Source organism: Hippocampus guttulatus, chromosome 21 (assembly GCF_054856545.1).
Source record: "Hippocampus guttulatus isolate MCC_2025c chromosome 21, RoL_Hgut_1.0, whole genome shotgun sequence".
Taxonomy (NCBI): domain Eukaryota; kingdom Metazoa; phylum Chordata; class Actinopteri; order Syngnathiformes; family Syngnathidae; genus Hippocampus; species Hippocampus guttulatus.
In genome coordinates this window covers 6,696,060-6,713,772 of record NC_141281.1, presented here as the reverse complement: position 1 = coordinate 6,713,772, position 17,713 = coordinate 6,696,060, and the positions used below count along the sequence as shown (strand labels likewise).

At 42.8% G+C, this 17,713-nt stretch overlaps 1 protein-coding gene across 1 annotated transcript in view; it reads right to left on the bottom strand.

Annotated features, from left to right (window-relative positions):
• Positions 1 to 327: 327 nt before the first annotated feature.
• LOC147186890 (collagen alpha-1(XXI) chain-like) overlaps positions 328 to 17,713 on the bottom strand; it is a 36,538-nt gene continuing 19,152 nt past the window's right edge. The window contains exons 21-30 of the mRNA XM_086102580.1: positions 15,689 to 15,742; positions 14,939 to 15,010; positions 14,610 to 14,645; positions 12,576 to 12,620; positions 8,908 to 8,940; positions 7,587 to 7,742; positions 7,367 to 7,421; positions 5,198 to 5,392; positions 3,485 to 3,562; positions 328 to 3,108 (exon numbers count right to left, since the gene is read on the bottom strand). Of these exons, the coding sequence (XP_085958706.1) occupies positions 2,921 to 3,108; positions 3,485 to 3,562; positions 5,198 to 5,392; positions 7,367 to 7,421; positions 7,587 to 7,742; positions 8,908 to 8,940; positions 12,576 to 12,620; positions 14,610 to 14,645; positions 14,939 to 15,010; positions 15,689 to 15,742 (912 nt within the window). The 3' untranslated portion in view covers positions 328 to 2,920. The remainder of the gene's footprint in view (positions 3,109 to 3,484; positions 3,563 to 5,197; positions 5,393 to 7,366; positions 7,422 to 7,586; positions 7,743 to 8,907; positions 8,941 to 12,575; positions 12,621 to 14,609; positions 14,646 to 14,938; positions 15,011 to 15,688; positions 15,743 to 17,713) is intronic.

Genomic DNA, 17,713 nt, shown 5'->3' with positions numbered 1-17,713 from the left:
GAGTGTGGAACTTTTTCTTAAAAATATAGAAATCATTTCAAATGGCAAAATAATACCAAGTTACTAATTAAAAATGGACTTTTACTCAAAATGAGGTCAGCGTATGAATACTATATATATATATATATATATATATATATATATATATATAATTTTTTTAACCCTTTCAGGGACAGCTTATCATGTTATCTGGTTTACAGGGTGCATGAAAGAGTTAATATACTTGATCTGTTTTGACTGAAATTATGTCACGTACTGTATAGGGATTTAGTATGTGTTCAGTGTTTGTCCACTCGACAACACTCGAGCTCACAATATTTATTGTCATATAAAACACATTTTTAAAAACAGAGCACCGACAAACATATTTTTTCCAAAAATCAACAAACATTTTACTTCCGGATACATTGATAAATAATGCCCAACAAAATAGAAATTACAATTTATCTTCCCGGGATATATTACAGAGACATTTATGGCTTTGTGACACGCACACACACAACACAAATGACCAACTAAAGGCAATGTTTGAGAATCTATCAATATAACTATTCAAGGTTTCAAACTCAGTCACAGTGTACAATAAATGGCGGGTGGGTGTGGAGGTATGTTGCGATTTTAGGAAGACAAACCGTGTGATGTTGAGGCAACTACAGTCCACATTATTTGTTATCGCAAAAGCAGGAGAGTCAGCATGGACATCCGCGAGTGTGATTTTGTGCTTCCAATGGTTGTTTTGAACCCGCTGTTCTGCTTGGTGAAAATGTCAATACCCCGTCCGTGATTTGCCCTCACACGCGCCGTAAGACATCCGTGTGCTGTGAAAACTTAGGGGCGCATTTCCTTCTTCTTTGGCGATCTACGTTTGAAACTTGCCAACTCTGACAAGTAGAAATGTACCACATGAAAGTGAAACACATCATTGAGAAAGTGGCCTCCTGATGTGCGCAGGCATTTCTGACGGTTCCAAATAACAGGTTCTTTTTCCTGTGGAAATTGAGCGAAGCCGGTTGTTCCGAGGCAACTCAATTGAATCTGTAGCTAAATGCGGGGTGATACGATTTCAGTTTGAGCCAAAATTCTCCCGCTCCTTGCTGCCTACGCCTTGTAACTAAATATGTGGTTTCTTTTTGTCTGGAGAAGCTAATATGAACGCTAAATGCAGCTACCTGCATCTGTCTGAAATAGCTGCTGTTTGTCTCGACGGCCGTGAATGGCTTCGGTTTATCTGCAAGACCTTGGAAACATCGTGTAATTCTTCTCTAAACAGCTTTGAGTCCCTCAGATAGAATGAAAGAAAAATCATGCACACAAATCATCGGGTTTTACCAGCAATCCTAGTTGGGGGTTCAAAGTCGATTCAAATTGCCACCATCTCGCCTCCTCCTACACAACTATCAGTAAAATTTCCCTTAAGAGCAATTGTCACAGAGGAGGTTTAAAAAAAAAAAACAAGTTGCATCGTGAATCGGGAAAACAAGCAATAATAAGTCACACAGGCCATTATCAAGCGCTGCTTTTCATGAATAACGCCGGGAATTGCTATAAATCCAGATGAAAAATGTCACTCGCACTCAAAACGAAAAAATAAAACAAACAAAAAAACTCTATGCAGATTTACTTTTCACTGATTCTGCTGCAAAGATGTCGAAGGAGTGAATATTATTTTATGATATGCTGACAATGCTCAATTTAGGCGTTTTCAATTTTTTTTTCTTTATGACACATTGGTGGCCCTTTGAATAGACATGAAGAAAAAAAAAAACGTTCTTTTCCATCAGTCTAAAAATAATGTGCCACGTTTGCTGTAGTAGACAATCGAGTAAATAAATGCTCCCGGACACTAAATGAAGAAAAATGGTCTGCGTTGAACAAGAATCTGAGAAAGCACACATTTGGAATTTCGGCTAAAAAATTTTTTTTTCTTTTTTTTTTTTTTCCCCCAGCAGGTTACAGGCTTCTATTTAAAATATGAGAAAATATACAGTAAAAAGAAAAAAAAAGTTTATACATGTAAATGCTTAGATCCTAAAGTGTAGGTGAGGTAAATGAGAGATTCTAAAAGTTCTTCTGTAGCCATGCGCGGACATTCCACGCGTTTCGTCAGTTTTGCTTAGCAAGTCAATATAAATATCAGTAACAGGATTCCCCACGGCCTGTTTGTCACAGTGACAGATTAAAATGAGCGCAAACGGGATTTTGCCCTTTTTATACCATTACAATGGATGTGCACTTTATTTACATATTGATTGTTTTCTTGTGGTGGTGGCAAAGATTTTGGTCAACATATTGTGCCAACCTTTCTGCCGACAGGCCTCGCTTTAATATGTTTAACCCTTGTTCTATTGGGTCTCGGAAGAAGTTACAGTTGGCTAACCCGATGAACTTGATTTGTACAATGATCCTCGCAAAACATCTTTCGATTCACTTTTCAAGAACATACTGACACGACCGCACGGTTCATACAATCATTATCGCGGGGCAGCGCTGAAGCGCTCGAGGCAGAAATAACACAACTCATTAGATCGCTACTAGCCTAACCTTCAATCGGCTACGCATCAGTCAAAGTTACTCAAAAGAAACACCACTAAGTCCGGAAAATCGGTGTTCCTCTGTTTTGATGGCACTTGCGACCATAAACCTGCGGTGACTGAAAAGCGGAATTTTGTAAGGCAGAACACCTCCCTCAGCTGACACTTGGACCACAAATTCTATTCTCTCGGAATCATGCTCCACCCCTATTCACTTTGACTCACCTTTTTGAGGTTATTTCTGCCTCCGGTGTGGCTGTGCTGCGCGCAACGTGCTCGTACTGGGAGTCAACGGTCGCACATGAATCAGTGATTACAGTCAATGGCCTCTGGATACGTGCGGGTGTTAAACCCAGTGGCACTCGTGTCCCTCGCTGCTGCGGACGACATCAGATATTGGGTCCTTTGCTGTAATGTTCCCTTAGGTTGTAGGTCTGATAACACACGGATAAGTCACATATCCCCGGCGTCCCTGGATTACCCCTTTTACCAGGATCTCCGGGGGGTCCCGGTTTCCCAGGAATTCCCTGGTTGCCCGGCTGTCCGATCCCATCAAATCCGCGAGGACCTCGAGCCCCTTTTAGTTAAAACAAAGGAAGAAGAAAAAAAAAAAAAGAATATCAACACAGATGACTACTGGGTGTGATGCATAATTGATGGAGCAGAAAAAAAACCTAACAAATCATCTGACTGACTGATGTAACTATTGCAAAAATACAAATACTGTGCATAGCATCACCAAACAACGTTATGTAAGTGCTCACCAAAAAGCATCTACCCACGTATTTAGTTAAAAACGGAGCATCCTCCGTACTTTCCCATTAAAAGTGCACTCGTGTTTGGTGAGAGCTCAGATGTCAGAAAACTGCGGTTGGTTGCGGAAACATTTGCCGCTCTCGAAAATGCAGTCATGGGAGTCTGCTAAATGAGTCTTTGATTCTCTTTTTCCATACCTAGCGGCCCGGGTGCGCCCGGGCGTCCGTGGTGACCTTCACCTTTGCTGCCCTTGAACCCTCTTGGTCCTACGTCACCTGGGGACATACGTGGTCTGCTTACAAATCAAAACATCACGTTGAACGTCACAATGACTTCTCGAGAGATTTTCCAGTCCTGACGATTGTCAACTTTGCCTCTACCGGTGCAATGATTAATCCACAAGTAATTGATTAAATTATTTTTGGTTATTGAAAAAAACATTTATCCAAATCCTTGCATTTTCAGCTTTCTGTAGGACTCCATGAAACCAGACTGCTTGTATATTAACTATATGACATCATCTTGAAAATATGTCTTAACTTGAATGCATTCCACTAGGTCTGCATCACTCGTTAAAGGTTTCTCTCATCGAAGGAGCGGATTTAACTTGGCGGTCAACAACGAGACAACAGTGCCAATACAAAGCAATTACCAATGAGAAAGATTTGATCGGCCCTACTTCACATCGAGCATACATTTCTCATTTCACGTCAGCTGCGATATCCCGCAGCTCACCTAATGAGGGCGAGTGGTATATAAAAGTGTTTTCTAGCCATGTCTAAAAAAAAAAAAAAAAAAAAAAAAGTTAACAGTCTTGTATGGATTTTTTTTTCATGGTCCCTCTGTGCTTGCGCGGATTCCCTCCGGCTATGCCAGCTTTCTCCCATGTTCTATAAGATGCATGTTAGAGCGATTGAAGACGAAATTGTCCAACAGGCTGAATGCGAGTCGAATAGCTTGTCCGTCTTTAACGCGTCTCGACGTTTCCTGTGATTGGCATCACCTTAGCAGCAAAATTAATGACAAGCTCCATAGAAAATGGATAGACGAGGATTGTATACCGTTGTTTGAGAAAGAATGTTCGCCTTTAGGCATGAGTGCAGTCCGTGGACGGCTGAAAAATGTGCGAAACTGTTTTGAAAGGCATATTATCTGCATTGAAACGATGCGCAATTGAGCGGCAGTCTGCTTGTGGCTCCCACACGTTCCATACAGTGTCAAACGTGGCTCTGACCTTCCATTGCAGACAATTTACTTGCGCATCGGACAACTCTTACATACTTTTCACTTGCCATACTCACAAAAAAAATAGTGATAATAAAATCACTGAAATGAATCTCAATATCAAATCTCTGATCTACGTGCGACTCAAATTCCTAACAATTACTATGTATGATCGTTCTTATGCCGCTTCACACCTTTGCTGCTTTTCAGGACAACACCGCGACCCTTCCAATGACTTCCGTCATCCTTTAAACTAACAAGGTGAACTCACATTCAACAGTGAGTTGTTAGAGCGCGGCATCTTCCACAGAGGATTAGCCATGTGGAAGGGTTGATAAATCAAAAAACAAAAGCTCGTTTAAGTTGCCCGTGCACGCAGTATTTATTTTATTTTGCTCTGCTGACTTTTACTGGTGCTCACTTGTTTAATAAGCTTGTTTTACGGGCTACATTTGAGCGTCAACGCATCCGATTTGTTAGCCGTTGGCACTCTTTTGATTTTAATCGTGGCTGAAAGCTGCTGTAAATTTTCCCGAGCTGTTGTGTCTGTAAAGAGGTGGAGTCATTTGTTGTTTCGCATTCGCCGTTATGGGGCGGGGGGGGGGGGGGGGGGGGATATTGCGCTGACCTGTGCTCAGGATTAATCTGTCCTGTATGCCGACGGGAGTCGTTCCGCTACGCTTTACCTTTCAGGCCCGGAGGACCCTGCGCTCCAGGAGTCCCTGGGTATCCTGCAGAGCCAGTTCTGCCAGGATAACCTGGGATTCCCATTGAGCCTTTGGGTCCCGGGGCACCAGTCTCGCCAGGGGATCCCTTCACGACATGGCAGGATTCACATCTCGCCGATCGATCCAGGGTCTGGAGAAGTGCCGGGAGTTGAGCTAAAGGCCAGAGACACATGTTAGCTATTTTCCCCGAGAGCTTAGGACACAGGATGCATGTAGAGTTTGCAATGAAGCCAAGATCAAATAATCATTTTCAGACCAATTAACATTTGTCTCCACACATGTTCACCGTATTGTTTTCTCAAACTTCCACTTTGAGACCTGCTTTTAAATGTTTGTGTCAGGCTCCAACAGGCTGTGCAAATGAAGGGCCAAAACAACACCACATGAATGCATTTCTAGTCGGATGATGCCTTGCGAACGGAAACGTAAATCTCCAAACACAATTTCAAGTTAAAAGACAGCTCGAACCACTTTACTCATATTATTTATCGTCCTCTTAAACTCTCCGTTTCTATGCCGCCACCCTTGAATAAGAAGTCAATCAGTATTCTGTTTACCATTCAGCCGCAGCTAATTATGCGTTCCATCCTTCGCCTCAATGGTCTGCCGGTGATGGCGAGCCACTTGCTATCGCTCAAGTGACATGAGGAGGGGGAGGAGAATGGTCTGTAGACCTGAGGTAAAGCGCCCCGATGCTTCAAAACTGCATTTAAATACACGATTATTGACGCCACGGCCAGAACAACCTCTTCCATTTCCTCTCCTGCTGGGATTCGTGATTCGAACCTGAACCTCAAAAGTGTCAACGCGACGAAAGATGTTGATCGAGTGCAATGAGTTGTCTCATGTACGATATGGAAAGCGTGTAGAACACTGGAATGCCAGGGCAGAGGGTCACCATGGTAACCACGTGTTACATCCAAACAACAGATGTGGTTGGTCATGGCGCGCACACACAAATTCTCCACACTGCTTCCCACTGCCTCACATTTCCCAGATCGCCGATCCAAATGGGCTGCGCCTCCTCAGGTAGGCCTCGTTTCCTCACCATCCCTCCTTTTTGTCCCCCAAGCCTCTATTCATGAAAGCTAATTGCGTCTGCTGAGTCTTCCTTTGCAACCACTGGTTTGTAATGGGAGACACCGTCATCTTTCTCACCCCCCACCACCAGTCCCCCCCCCCCCCAAAAAAAACATCGCTCTCATTATTCTATCAGCTTGTACTCAATCATTGTTCGTGACAGCAGCAGTAGATCAATAATCACTTAGGGAGCGACCGACTGTTTGAAAATTTGTGACATTATAAGGGCATTAGTGAGTGAAAGGTGTCCGTTATTCATCGTTTTGCTGGGAGGGTGGGGGGCGGGGGCACATCATTTTATGCGGCCTACTAAAGCACATTGAGTTTGATTAATTCATACTTCTTGATAAATGGATTTGTTCATTTCCTTTTGGAGGAAAATCTGCACCAAAATGTCCCCTTTTAAGTGATCATGCAAGCGTCCCCCCCACTACCCCACCACCCCAATCCCATACTTGATTAAATTTGTTGCTCAAAATAGTAAACCGATGAGTTAAAAAAAAATTAAAAAAGACAATCTAACCTGCAAACTTCTTTCAAGCTTTTATTGCTTTTATGACTGAAATCATTTTCTGGGTCGCCAATCTTTGGAATTTTGAAGAACTGGACTTTGGCCAGTCATTTTGTCCATCACCAAAATGAAGGTGGGCACTCTGCATCACAGCGAATTGCAAGTATGCCCTTGAAGAGCTGCGAGTAGAATATCATCCCGCATCAATCAATCCTATTGTGAATCAGTTTCTTTGGCACCGTTGCGACATTATTCATGAGCCTGATATCAACGTCGGTCTTCCTGCCCAATATTATGAAACCTATAAATGGGCTGACTTTCTGGTTCAAATCTCTTGACACATGGGCATGCTAGAACGAGTACAAAAATCAAATAAAAATTTGAGCTTTGAATTCTCTTCAGTCTTTCAGCACTCATCCAATGATGTGCAATTGAAGAACAACAACAAAGACGGATTCAGATTATTTACGGTTTTCCAAACGTCGTATTTGATGCGGTATGTGGAAATCCTATTCACATTAAAAACGGATACTTACTGCGTAGGACATCAGTGCAGAGCTTCACAAGATGCTCATCTGATGGTGACTTGCCCTGAAAAACACAAGCAAATCTCAAACCAGCTACAGGTTGAAAAGAAGGTCGTAATCTTTATCCAGCCTTGACATTTACATGGTAAAGCCGGTGGCCACAAATGTGACTTTTCCATATCATGACAGGAATCACCTTTTAGTGAGATAAAAACGAGCGTTCACTCACCGGCTTCCCGGGAAATCCGGGCTGGCCCGGTTGACCCGGCAACCCATCCAGGCCAGGAAATCCCCTTGGACCGACGGCACCCATGTGGCCATTGTGGCCCATGTCCCCTTTCTTTCCTTCAGGTCCCCTCGGGCCCTCATCCCCTTTCAAACCTTTCTGAAGGACGACAGATGAGAGAAAATCTTAAAGTTCTAGTGTCAGAAAATCTTTTTGCAGCAATCAATCAAACCACAACTTTTCCAAGCTTTTTATTCTTCCTCACGCCTTCCCGAGTTGCCCGGGCACCTCTAGCTTTGTTTTTTTCATGACTTGGCCTAAAGGCCTCGGTGGTGTCATCATATGACTGATAAAACAAGAGCACGGTACTGTCAACAGCAGTCGTATCTAGGATCGATCCAAAACAAAAAATATTTTGTGTGATCGCATCTCTCTTTTTTTTTTTAATTAATTGCTCGATTGACATTTTGCGTATTGGTTGTGTCTGTCCACTGCTTGACAGATGAATTGTTTAATTATTTTGAACGAATTATGATGATATGCACCTTATGATTTTGTTTCTTCGACCAATAATGGACATGTCCTGATCACAAAAGATGACAATAATGTCATTTCATGAGTAATTACCACCTCTACTGTGAATGTGAGCAAAGTATCAATACATTGCAGGGCGAAGTGATACTCTAATACAAAATATTAGATATATATACACCTGTATATATATATATATATATATATATTTTTTTTTTTTTGTAACTTGCCAACAAGTGGTGGGGACTAACTAACATGGTACTAGAGACGATGCGAAACACTGAATCAGGCTCCATCCAGGTTGCAATCGAACATGTCATTTCCCAATTTCCAATGGAATCGCTGCATGCGACGACCTAACTATCTAGCAAATAGGTTTTCCCCTCTTTCGATAATGTGGTGACATGAACGTTAAAAAAAAAAAGCCCGCAGCAGTTATTTGTTCGCCATCCAAAATGATGCAGCCGCAGGGGAGAAGTCTGTTTTATACATCATCAACAAATGAGACAGCACGTTCGCAACCGGGGGAACGCTCGAGCTCCATAAATTTATAATGCTGCAGACAGTACAGTAAAGTGTTTGCTATTTCAAATGTGTTCCGGCTTTGGAAAGAATGCTTTTGTGATGTATATTTTTGCCCGGGGGAAGGTTAGATTTCCCCAAGCCTGAAGGTATTGGCTCTGTAAGTCTTCCAAAGAAGCCGCCACGCGCAATCTTGTCAGGGCTCCTCACGGTGGGGCAGAATGAGAGAGAATGGATTATATCTAATACCGCAAAGTCTAATTTGACATACCTCTCCTTCCCTTCCCCTGGGTCCCACTTGGCCCTGATGCAAGAAAGAAAAGAGAGCAGAGAGGTTCGGGGGATGAAAAAGGAGACGGGGAAGAAATGTTGAAACATTAGAAATGAGTGCTTACATATCAAAAGCTGAGACGGGAGTGTCAGAGGAGCGACGCTCGCAGCTCTGCGATGGGGATGCAGAGTTGCAACCGCCGCACGCACACACCCGACGTCAAAGCCCTCGGCTTACACAACGTTTTGGATTGCTTATTCCAATGCAATCTCCAACACTCCTTTTGTATTTGAGCGTAATGCAATGAAAAATGCATTTGTGATTCTTTTATTCTTTTGAAAACAGCATCTGCCGCTAACACCCATTCTGTCGGGCTCTTTTGCCGAATTAAACACTTGAACATCGAGCCGAGACTCTCGGGGTGCTCAACCCCCCGAAAATACCTTATTTTTGTTGTAATGAATCCTTTCTGACGGCGGGTGCCATGTTTCACAAATGACTGTTGCCTCTATGGAGGCCCTTTCATTCACAGGCATGGATGGCAAACATGATTTGGATTAGCGATGATATTGCGAGCGGAAATAATATCGCATTGCAAATCAAAGCTTGCAAATTACATTTTTTTTTCTAAACAGGCCCCTTGGCGAGTAATTTTATCCATCCAAGTGCTGAAGGAAGAAAATAAGCTTGTTCTGTTCAAAGTATTTAAACATGTGTCTTTGGAGATTACTTTTTAGATTAGATGTTTAATGAACCAATATCGTGGCAACAGTTTGGTAGCAAACACTGAGGCAAGTTCACTCGGTTGTGCTGCGTTGGCCTGAATTTAATTCCGAGCACAATGCTTCTTGCCTTCCTGCTGGATGATAAACAAAACAAGTGAACTAAAAAAAAATAAAAATAAAAAAGTCCTTGTTGACAACTAAAATGACAACTTCAGTCCCATTATATTTATATAACGGTGTCTAACAACGCCGAAAATGAATAATACATTCTGATTGTTGTTCCAGTTGTTATGAATTGACTTGAATGCACTCAAATGTCCAGACTAGGAAACACAGAGCTGAATCGAACAGGAAGAGCAGCTGGGGAGTCTTAGCAACCACCTGCGCAGGCAGCGCCAACATACAGTATACGGCATGAACATTGCCTTGAAGCCTTTACGACTCCCGTCTGGAGTGTTCATGTTCACCGGCTGCTGAGCTTCCCCAGTTTGTAGACCCCGCGCGTGTGATTTGGATCGTGACAAGTTGGACCTGATTCACACTGCCTACTCAAAGGTGTCGGCTCGCCCGTGCCCGCCGCTGACACTCGGTTATATTTTTTTACTCTACATTTTGACTGGACAACAATGAGGAAAATGACACTTTGATGCAAAGTAAAGTGCTCACGCTGCAGCTTTTGTATGGACCGTGTCGGATAACTCAAAAGGCACAGCTGGTCGAAACCGCGGTGGCACAAAACGTGCAGAAACCCCCAAAGTGAAAATGTCCAAACTGTGTCCAAAGTGTCAAGATTTTGTGTGGCCACCATAAAGTAGCAGCACTGTTCAACAGAGCTTCACGGGTTGCCACTAGAATCTGTCAATGGGGACAAAAGCTCGGGAGGGGCTGATGTGCGAAGAGGCAAGAGGTCTGCATCAAGCTCGGACAAATTTGTGATAAAAAAATTACGTTTCCCCCGCGCCATCGTCTGTCGAGTTGGAACTCTTTTATTGAGCTGGGTCATGCTGCCCACAAATAGATTCAGTACCATGTGAATCAGGTCCAACGTTTTGGATTCTCACTTTTGTCTCGCATTATTTTTGCAAATTTCAATCGTAACATACCGCGCTGTTCGAAAAATATCACACTCATAAAAGATTGTGACTCCTTTTTATATTGTCTTTGCATCCAAGAAGAAAAAAAATTTGTCTTCTTCGAAACCATGCCGTACTTATTCAACCGCGTAGGAATTAGGAAGTCTTCCAGAAGACAAATCGTCCTGCACATTTCAGCGGTGACACATTTGTGATTCGCCGCCGATACGTTTCACTTTAGGAGCTTGCCGCATGGAGATCTGGCCCTGCCGCTCAACACCGGCTTTCCAGAGTCAACATTTAACCTGCACACCGAAAAATAGAATTGCTTTATGTTTCTCAAGTGTCACGGCCTTAGATTACACAACTATATCTCCATGCGATACACGTGCCGGCGGCGAACGCAGAAATAAACCCACATGCACTTGCATGCGCACACGCACGTGCACTGATTGGATTCATTGTCTAATCCCTCTCGGGGGATGTGACGATCAATACCGGGGTAATCAATACTTGGACTCGGTCTCAAATGGAACTTATTCAGTGTCATTAGGAAAATAATGAAATACAAATCTTGGCTTGGAAGTGGGAAATCACAGAACACTCAGAAATGTCTGTCATCTTATCCTGGCGTGATGGAGAGTGATGGCTTCCATGTTTCAAGATTCTACATTAGACTCAGTTACCAGTGCAAGATGTTTGATGGGGAAAAAAATGAGTGATTATATCGTATTCCTTGAAGATAGTGGAATGTAGTTGATATACTGTATATATATATATATATATATATATATAGGGGCGGCCCGGTAGTCCAGTGGTTAGCACATCGGCTTCACAGTGCAGAGGTACCGGTTTCAATTCCAGCTCCGGCCTCCCTGTGTGGAGTTTGCATGTTCTCCCCGGGCCTGCGTGGGTTTTCTCCGGGTGCTCCGGTTTCCTCCCACATTCCAAAAACATGCATGGCAGGCTGATTGGGCGCTCTAAATTGTCCCTAGGTGTGAGTGTGGGCGTGAATGGTTGTTTGTCTCTGTGTGCCCTGCGATTGGCTGGCAACTGATTCAGGGTGTCCCCGCCTACTGCCCGAGGACGGCTGGGATAGGCTCCAGCACCCCCCGCGACCCTAGTGAGGATCAAGCGGTTCGGAAAATGGATGGATGGATGGATATATATATATACTGTATATTTTTTAAATGAAACCAAAAGTGTACTAAAACACGAAGCTAACTACATGATAGAAACCAGAATAGATTCCTCGCCAGACATGATCTGGACGAATCTGCGCTAATTAAGAACATCCCTGAATAATCTGACCAAATTCAGTCATGGGAAGCAGTTTAACTAGTTATGACGTGTACGTTTATCTGGTATGATTTGCAATACATGTGAGCAATTGGGGTTACTGTGACTGATTCAAGGGCACGTCAGCAGGGGTTTGGGAAGAGATGATGTTTCTTAAAAAGCAGTCCTATTCCCATAATATTGCAGAGACTTGTTTTGTGTTCCTTTTTTTTAAAATACTATTTTCAACAAAGTAGGTGGGGGGGGGGGGGGGGGGCAATATGATTGGGGTTCAGCATGGGCACGGTTACTGCTTTGACAGGCTTTGGGTAGAAATATGAGCCCCCAAGCCGCATTAAATGGCTGTAACTCCTAAATTAGGTCTTGAAGACAAGACATTGTTCTTCCGGAGAATTTGCCTCATCCCCGTGCCCTTGTGCAGACACTTGTTCTCCATAAACTCATTAAGATTCACCCAAACACACATTCCCATTTTCAGTCCCTCTGCAGCAGCAAACCCCCCCCCCCCCCCAAAAAAAAACCTAAGCATTACCGTCACCTAGTGGAAGCGGAAGAAGGCGCCCGCACTTACAGGTATAGCTGGAGTTCCCGGCTCGCCATCTCCCCCTCGGTCCCCCTGCGTTGAGACACATCACAATTAGGGAAATGTTTGTGTCTGTTTGTTTACATCCGACGCATACCGTATTTCTTCTTATGTTGTGTTTTGTGTGCGTAGATGAGATAATATATGCAGCAACTGATGGAAACATGCTTGCGTGGTAAAAAAATAAATAAATAAGAAATGGAGAGACAGAGAGAGGAGAAAAGGTCACGCTTACCTCGAGCAGCCAATAACAGAAACCCACAGAGAGAAAGGATAAGAACTAGCTCGCGGTAACCTTTAACAAACCTGACTCTTTCTGTCTCGTATGTGACTTACAAAAGACACGACGTATTTATTTATTTTTCATAACGTGTGTTGATGTGTTTGCTGCAACCCTGTTACTGATACTAAGGCCCCCGAAAAATATTTTAAGTTTCAAAATAGTGCAAAAAAAAGTAAAATTGTATTGAATACTTGACTGACATTTACTCTAATTATAGGAACAAAGTTGAAACGCCATGCTCTTGAGTGTTTGCTAAAGCGTACGTGCTAACTGTGTTCGCGGCAATGCTAACTGGTCGAGAACAAACTTACTGTATATGAAATAAAATAAGACACACTTTGATATGTATTGTCTTTATCTGATGTGTAACAGGTTTGTGACTGTAAGAGTGACACACTCAATTACGGCTGAAATGAGACAACATTTTTCTTTGGTCGACCGCCGCTCACAGCAATTAGCTTGATGTTGCCATGTCGCTCACTTTTCTTCCCTTGTTCTCTCGATGGCGAAAACGTTTTTTGGTAACAGACCTGTGTGTATTTCTTTGCATGAAATGATCCTTGCACTGTTTTTATATGTGTGATTAACAGTGATGCACCAAATGTAACTGATTGTAGCTAACGGGTGGAAATTCAACAAACAGCCAGAAATGAATTGCAATAGGCATGCTTATAGAGTATCTCGTGGATGCATGTACCAATGGCGTAGTACATTATCCGCCTCCTTTTAAGAGCAATAGGTTGGTTCACTGTCCTGTTGTCATGATTCGATGTGTTACTTTCATGGAGGAGGAAAGATGTCCATAAATACTGCAGATAGAGAGCTGGTCCAAAGTACTGCAAAGGCAAAAGACCTCAACTGCCTCCTGGTGGCTGGCTGCGGTACAAGTGTATCCCCCCCCTGCCCCCCCTCCCACCAGTGTTGGCAGATGGGGGTAAAAAATGTAACATCTCAGTACTTAGTGAATTACAATACAATACAATACATGCTGATTTATATAGCGCTTTCACAACAGCGGCAGCTGTAACAAAGTGCTTCATTTAGAAGGGGATTTATATGTTGTCCTGCATTATTACAAATGTTAAATGTACATTTTTCAAAAATAGATCTCGAAAAAAAAAACAGTATACAGTCATCGCTCACAGCCACTCTCAACGAAAGTGTCGTCGAGAAATGTATAAGTTCCTTTCTGACAAGTGCTGTTGTTTTAAGCGGAGAAGAGTTCTAAAACCAGTGTTCCGGAACTGTCATTGTCTGTTTCAAAGCTATTAAAAACTTGGCAGACTTTGCCTCTAAATGATGCATGACAGCTTCCCCAGTATATTTTGCCTTTGGTAGGCTTTTTGTGGTGGCAATTAGGGAAATTCAAGACTTGACTTTGCACATGAACGAATACCATGTTCGTACTTTATTCAGCATTACCTTGCACATTCTTGTTGTTTCAATGTTCATTGTTAGAGAATGTCTTGAAAACTCTCCAATAACAACAAGTTGTTAGAATGATCGCTTTAGGGATCTGAGTGCTCGCTACCTAAGTTTTATGACTCGGACCATGAGCACACAATGCAGTAAAGTGGCGTTGGTCATCAATGTCTAATTTATATGACTATGCTATGCTATGTTTAAAAAAAGAACAAGGCTAACTGACTCAACGACGCTGTTAACATTTCATGTGTGAAGTTTGTGAAACAGGTAAAAGCAAGTTGCTGTGAGGAAATAACAAACCAGAAGCAATGTACCTTATTTCCTTTTGGGCCAGGCTTTCCTACTTCTCCCTATAGAAAACATTTATGTTAATACCTACGTCAAGAATCCAAAAAAAACAAAACAATGGCATGTAAAACAGGTAGAATTAGAATTATCTATGATGGCCTTTGGTGCAATGCAGCAAGGACATGAAGCCGAATCTACGTCATTAAAGTAAAAAGAGTCATACGCGACATGGAAAACCAAACATGTCGATGCCCCATAGCAAACCAATAAATTATTCATCAAGCTTGAAATTTAAGGCCATCTTTTACTTAAGGCGAAAACAGTTTTGCTCACGCGTAACGTTAGGGACTCTTACCCAATGACCTTTGTACCCTGGATGGCCTGGGGCACCTGGCAGCCCTGGAAAACCTGGCTCCCCTGTTGAGCCCTGGAAATGTACATTTGTTTAAAAAAAAAAAAAAAAGGACATTTATTTGGTGGTGTGTTCCTAAATATTTCTAAGCTAAAATACGTGTTGGGGAAGCACTGGTGCACTATACCACAGCCAATCCCTGTGATGACTTCTTAAATTGATCATGCTGAAGTGTGCCTGTTGCATATGGTTGAATTGGAAAAAGAAAAAAAACTAACAAACAAACATTCAGGCTTACAGTTACCGGGTTACGCTTTTTTTAATTTATGAGTAGCGGAGCTTAATATGCGCAGCACGTCGGATCATACATCTGTCTCACAGTCGAAGGTGTCCAAGAGCTCTCATGTTCCTCCCAGGTTAAAAACAAATGCATGTTAGGTTCGTTGAAGACTTTAAACTGCCCATAGAGGTGAACGTGAGTGTGAATGTTTATTTATCTTAATGTGCCTCGTGTGTTAACTGGGAAGGAGTCCAGGATGTACCCCCTCCTCTCTCCCTTAAGGTTAACAGTGATAAACTCCAGCTCACCCGTGATCCGAGAATTATTTTCCCACTGAACACATTTTCCCCCCCTCCAACTGAGTTGTACAGGTTACAGGTCACACTGTTTCGAAAAAAAAAAAATTGTATCTGCTGAACAGTAGATACTGAAGGTCAGACCTTAGCAGAAAGTCTATAATCTCATCAACTCACCTTCTGCCCTGGTGAACCGAGACAAGTATTAACCCGTGCATCTGCGCAGTTCCCCTTGAAGAAAACACACACGGTGTTTGTTAGATGCAACAACGTAGCATGCAAGTGAGTGAGGGTGTACCATACAGCTAGTTGCATTCGATATAGCATGGTTTAAATGGCCATTTAAAGAGGGATAATAGACCTGAAAATGATCGTAAATGTGTAGTAATTGCACTTCCGGTCCATTACAGGTCTCAATCCTTGTATAAAAGCACCAAAAGTGCCAACCTCAGTATTTCAGTGGAATCCTAGATAGCTTTCTCCATTTTCGACAGAAAGACTTTGTGAATGAAATGAAGCTATTTTGTCACCCGATGCTCCGCACAATAACAATTTTTTTAACACCCCCCCCCCTTTTATGGATTTGCTTCATCTGCAATGCCTCCAATCCGAACATCCTTGCAGCCAAATGACCTCTGTCGTCCAACACTATAATGGGTGCCAACGATTGGAATCGAACTTCCAAAAAGCTCCGCCGACGCCTGCACCGAGCGTGGAAATGAGTTCTTATGGTGAGGAAATCGAAGTGGATTTTACAACAACACCATAACGAAAACCAAACAGAGGTTGTATTTCTTCTGTGATTAAGGGCTTTCAATAGCTTTTGGAAACCTTTCAATGATGACATCGATTGAAAAGAATGACCATAAAACCAATTGCAAACGTGCTAGTTCACTCGAAACTCATCTACTCTGTTAATTAAAAGTGTCGTAAAGCATTCAGAAAAATGTCACGCAAATGTGCCATTTATTTTGTGCTGGCTGATTGAATTGTCCAATGATGAATTACCATTCTTGTTAAAACAAGCGGGATCGGCCTTCTAGGAAAAAAAACAAAAATCAATTTACTCCACCACCTCCTCCTGTTCCTATTGTGCATCCTCTATCTCTGTGCTGCATCGTGTAAACACACTGAAAAACGGCATGGGGCATTCCAAGGTCATGGACATTTCTTCAATTGTCGTGATGGAATCACAAGCTCTTAACGTATATTTTATCAATACGATGACTGTGTTGAAGGATTTAGACCCCCAATAAAGTTTGATAGGTGCGTCCGTGTGTTTGAATTCGAAGTGAATGGCAATTTTCATATGGTCAAGACAGATTGACAATTTGATTTCCAAACCGGCTTACTCCATCCCTGCCAAATAAGCAAAATGAAGTTTTCCTCCACAAGAATGTAACATGATTACGGGAGGAGGTGGGGATATTTGAACAGGCTGAGAATAGAGCCAGTCGACTGGGGAGTCCCATTAGCATAATAACTAATGATGACGTTCAACGCACAGACCCTGCGACGATCTTGGCTGATCTCTGCCGGCAGTCTCCGGGGGCCACTGATAGTGAGGGTGGATATTGGGGGGGGGGGGGGGGTGAAGGAGAAAGACGAGGGTGTGATGCGAGGGGGACGAGAGAGTAAAGGGATGAGAGGGAAGAGAGAGTTGGATGAAAGAGACACACTGTGCTAAGGGCTGAATGTGACAGAGTGCATGACGGCTTAGTCAGGAGGCACTGGGGGAGAAATGAGATGGCTCAGGTCCACGCGCACGCATGCGCCGCATTTGCATTCTGGCGAAGGCGCACACATTGCCGAATCTTAAGCTACCAAACGGAGTGCTGCATTGAGAGGCCGGCTCGCGGCGGTGTATTTGATGAGCAAGTTGTGACCTCTGTGGTCTTTTTTTTTTGAATGGTCTTTTTCAATAATGCAGTATTTTTTTCAATCTGTTTTTAAATGCCATATCATTTTTTGGTTTACTTTGAGTGACATTATCCATCTGCTGAGCAGACATTGTAGATTATTGTTTTTGGAAAAATAAGTCTAACCGGTCACGACAACATCACAAACGGGAACATTGGCTGCACCGTGATTGAAACACTAAAAATGTTGACTGCCAAAACTTCTAACCTCAAGTGCACCTCGCCCACGCTCCCACCCTCAAACAACTTGAATAACAAGTTTGTGTCTGTAGACCAAAAGAAA